Below are 4,216 nucleotides of genomic sequence, written 5' to 3' on the forward strand. Positions count from 1 at the left end.
AAAAAAAAAAAAAAAAAGAAATTTTAAAATTACATTTGTGATTAGATTTATGTATTCAAGGATGGGAATTTGAGTTATTCAAAGTTAAACACTATAGAAAGTTTCTCTTTGTGGTCTGTTGGTTTTCATTTACTGGGAGAAATAAAGTAGACAAACCACTTAGGATCTAAACTTTATGATCCACAAGGTTATCATAGTAATATTTTTTCACAAAATAACATATTTCATTTATGAAATAGAAATAAATATATCTTCTTCATAGCACTATGGAGCAGGGAAGAGAGATGAGAGTGATGGGGACTATTACTTTGGGAACACTGATTATAAGAGGGATTAAATATGGGTAAATTGTAAATAAAAAAAGACTAAAAGTGTTACCTTTTGAAATTGGTGAATCACTAATAGATTTATTACCTCTAGCTCACAATGGAAGTTGATGGTAAGGTAGAATCAATTATGAAGAGGACAGCTTTGGTAGCCAATACCTCTAACATGCCTGTTGCTGCTAGAGAAGCCTCGATTTATACTGGTGAGTATATGAATTGGAATAAAAGCAATTATCATCTATTCTTAAGTTTAAAGCTATCACCAAACTTTTTCTTTTCCGAAGAACTTTTTTTCAAAGATTCATAGGATGAATAATTAATTTAACCTAACTTCCCGTTAGGTTACATTGTGTGGGGTTTTTCAGATTAATGGAAGGTACATGGTCTGTGTTTGTTAGGTAGAATCTAAGTTGTAGTTGTGTCCCTCACCCAGAGATCGTGCCATATGCCCTTACATTGTGCCTATTAGGTGAGAGCACACCAATCCTCTTCCTTCCCCCTACTTGAGTTTGTGTTTTTCTTTTGCATGGGGATGTATTTGTTTGTCTATTGGTTTCACATTTGTATTAAGTACCTTGGGTACTAGCTTTTCCATTCTTGTGATACTTTACTAAGTAGAATATTCTCCAACTCTATCCAGGTTAATACAAAAGATATAAAGGCTTCTTCTTTTTATGGCTGAATGGTATTCCATGGCATACATATGCCACAGTTTATTAATCCATTGATGTGTTGATGGGCACTTGGGTTGACTCCACATCTTGGTGAGTGTGAATTGAGCTGCAGTAAACATTCTAGTACATACCTCTTATGGTAAAATGATTTTTTGTCTTCTGGGTAGATGCCTAGTAATGGGACTGCGGGATCCCATTGGAAATGAGATCTGGAAATGGAAGGTCTACTTATAATTTTTTAAGTATTCTCCATACTTCTTTCCAAAGAGGCTGTATTAGGTTGCAGTCCTACCAACAGAGTAACAGTGTTCCCTTTTCTCCACACTCTTGCCAGCAAGAACTTTTTTCTTTCATTCTAAAATACCTCTGTATATACAAGCACATCCCTAGTTTTCAAAAAAAATTTTACTTACTATATTTTGAGAGCAAGTGAGTATAAGACATTCATAGAGCTGCCTCAATTTTTTTTTTTTTTTTTTTGAGACAGTCCCAAGCTGTCACCCTGGGTAGAGTATCCTGGAGTCATAGCTCACAGCAACCTCCAACTCGGGCTCAAGCCATCCTCTTGCCTCCGTTTTTTTCTATTTTTAGTAAAGACAGGGTCTTGCTTTTGCTCAGGCTAGTCTTGAACTCTTGAGCTGAAGCAATCCACCCACCTCGACCTCCCAGAGGGATTTACAGGCATGACCCACCACGCCCGGCCATGTCCCAATTTTTTTAATGACCATAAAATGATGTACTACTACTTCTTCTGCTATCTTTTTTCAGTACATGTTTAATCATCAATCTATCTTTAAATATACTGTACTTCTATAATTTATATTATTAGGTCATTCAATATGAAAGGGTCAATTTTGAATCAAAAGTTTAGTCTGTTATATCTCAAAGCAGAAGCAGTACAATTAGTAGAAGTACACAGCTAAACTACCTAAACAATGAACGTAGTTTTTTGTCTGAACAATGGCTTGTGTCTGCCAGCAATGAAGAAGCATGGAGAGTGAGTTGCAATGAAATTGCAAAAGTCATTTTCCACAACTTGTTTAGAATTGGCTAAGAGGAACCTCCATAGTTCCCTATACTGACCACCCCTTAAGTTGACCTAATTTTCATAGACTGGACATGCCCCACATGTACATATCAGTACAGTAAGCCTAGTTCCTTATGTTGACTACCTCTTGCTATGTTGACCAGTTTTTCATAATCCCTTGAATGGTCAACTTATAGAGGTTCTACTGTATTTTTCCTTGCAAGAAGTGGTCCAAAGCCTGGAAGAAGTGGTAGTCAATTGGTGCAATGTCTGGTGAAGATGGTGGGTGACAGAGAGTTTCCAAGTCCAGCTTCCTACTTTGAACAGTGTCATTTGTGCAACTGCGTGTCTTACAAGAGGACTGGCCTGTCTCTGTTGACCTCTCTTGGCTGCTTAATCACAAATACCTCCTTGTATCCATTTGATTGGTGTAGACATCCAAAGTAGTCAATTCACCATGTTTCATGAAGCAGTAGTGAATAATATCAGGGCTGGACCACCAAACAGACACCATTAGCTTTCTTTGATGACTATTCTATTTTATTCTTTTTTTTATTTTTTATTTATTCTTTCTTTTTCTTTTTTTTTGAGACAGAATCTCACTATGTTGCCCTCGGTAGAGTGCCATGGGGTCATAGCTCACAGCAACCTTAAACTCTTAAGCTTAAGCAATCCTCTTGCCTCAGCCTTCCAAGTAGCTGGGACTACAGGTACCCGCCACAACACCCAGCTATTTTTGGTTGCAGTTGTCATTGTTGCTTAGCAGGCCTGGGCAGAGCTCGAACCCATCAGCCTCAGTGTATGTGGCTGGTGCCCTATTCACTGAGCTACGGGTGCCAAGCCTGCATTCGTTTCTTGATTGGCTAAAATTTGGCTTTTGAAAATCTCTTCAAGGAAAGCTCATGGCTGCTGTATTCCCTGAATTCTTGTTCTTCATAAATTTGATTTTTTTCCTATTGACTTTGAACTTTTAATAGTAGCTTGGCAGAATATAAAATTCTTCTTTTTTCTTTTTTTTCTTGAGACAGAGCCTCAAGCTGTCACCCTGGGTAGAGTGCTATGACATCACAGCTCACAGCAACCTCCAATTCCTGGGCTTAAATAATTCTCTTGCCTCCTCTTCCCAAGTAGCTGGGACTACAGGGGCCCACCACAACACCAGCTATTTTTTGGTTGTAGCCGTCATTGTTGTTTAGCAGGCCCAGGCTAGATTCAAACCCACCAGCTCAGGTGTATGTGGCTGGCACCTTAGCCACTTGAGGCAGTGAACTGAGTATAAAATTCTTGGATGAATATTTTTTCTTTCTTTCTTTTTTTTTAATTGAGACAGTCTTACTTTGTTGCCCTTGGTTGAGTGCTATGGCGTCATAGCTCATAGTAACCTTGAACTACTGGGCTCAGGCAATTCTCTTGCTTCAGCCTCCCAGGTAGCTGGGACTACAGGAGCCCACAACACCCAGCTAGTTTTTGTTTGTTTGTTTTAGCAAGCCCAGGCTGGGTTCGAACCCACCAGCCCTGGTGCATGTGGCCAGTGCCCTACCCACTGAGCTACAGGTGTCGCCAATATTTTTAATCTGGTGATAAATGCTGGGGAAAGATCTGAGGGTGGCCTGCTTTTTTCTTTTTATGGTGATTTTTCTTGTTCTCCAAAAGAATTTCCTTATAGTTGAAGTCTCATAACTTTATTAGGATATGTCCTAGTGTTGATAGGTTTGATAAATTTTTCCTGAGACATAATATATACCCTTTTAATCTATTAATATATCTTTTATTTTGAAAAAATTTTGAGAACTGTATCTGAAAATTTTTTTCCTCTTCCATTATGGCTGTCTTCTTCAAATATACCAAATAGACATATTAGATCTGTTATGTTTTACATATGTATCGTTTCTTCTCTAATCCTTTTAATTTAGCCTTTTGTGTGTTTGTTCATGGGATAAATGGTGTTTATTCTTTGTTGCTTCTAATGAAACCTTCATTTCTGTAGTGTTTATTTTTTCTTCTAGTTGTTTATTAAGTTTCTGGTTTATGAAACTTGTCTTCTTTTCTCATTATATGTTCCTTGCAATTTCACATTGTGGTGGGTCACATTATTATTTTTTTTTTTTTTTGAGATGGAGCCTCAAGCTATCCCCCTGGGTAGCGTGCCATGGCATCACAGCTCACAGCAACCTCCAACTCCTTCCCTC

At 38.0% G+C, this 4,216-nt stretch overlaps 1 protein-coding gene across 2 annotated transcripts in view; it reads left to right on the forward strand.

The window, feature by feature from the left end:
* Window positions 1-4,216, forward strand: part of ATP6V1A (ATPase H+ transporting V1 subunit A) — a 62,814-nt gene that overhangs the window by 41,347 nt on the left and 17,251 nt on the right. For both annotated transcript variants that reach the window (XM_003797705.3, XM_023517818.1), the window contains one exon: window positions 421-529. In XM_003797705.3, the coding sequence (XP_003797753.1) occupies window positions 421-529 (109 nt within the window). The remainder of the gene's footprint in view (window positions 1-420; window positions 530-4,216) is intronic.

This window comes from Otolemur garnettii, unplaced genomic scaffold (assembly GCF_000181295.1).
Source record: "Otolemur garnettii isolate 467f Iridium unplaced genomic scaffold, OtoGar3 scaffold00122, whole genome shotgun sequence".
In the NCBI taxonomy this organism is placed as follows: domain Eukaryota; kingdom Metazoa; phylum Chordata; class Mammalia; order Primates; family Galagidae; genus Otolemur; species Otolemur garnettii.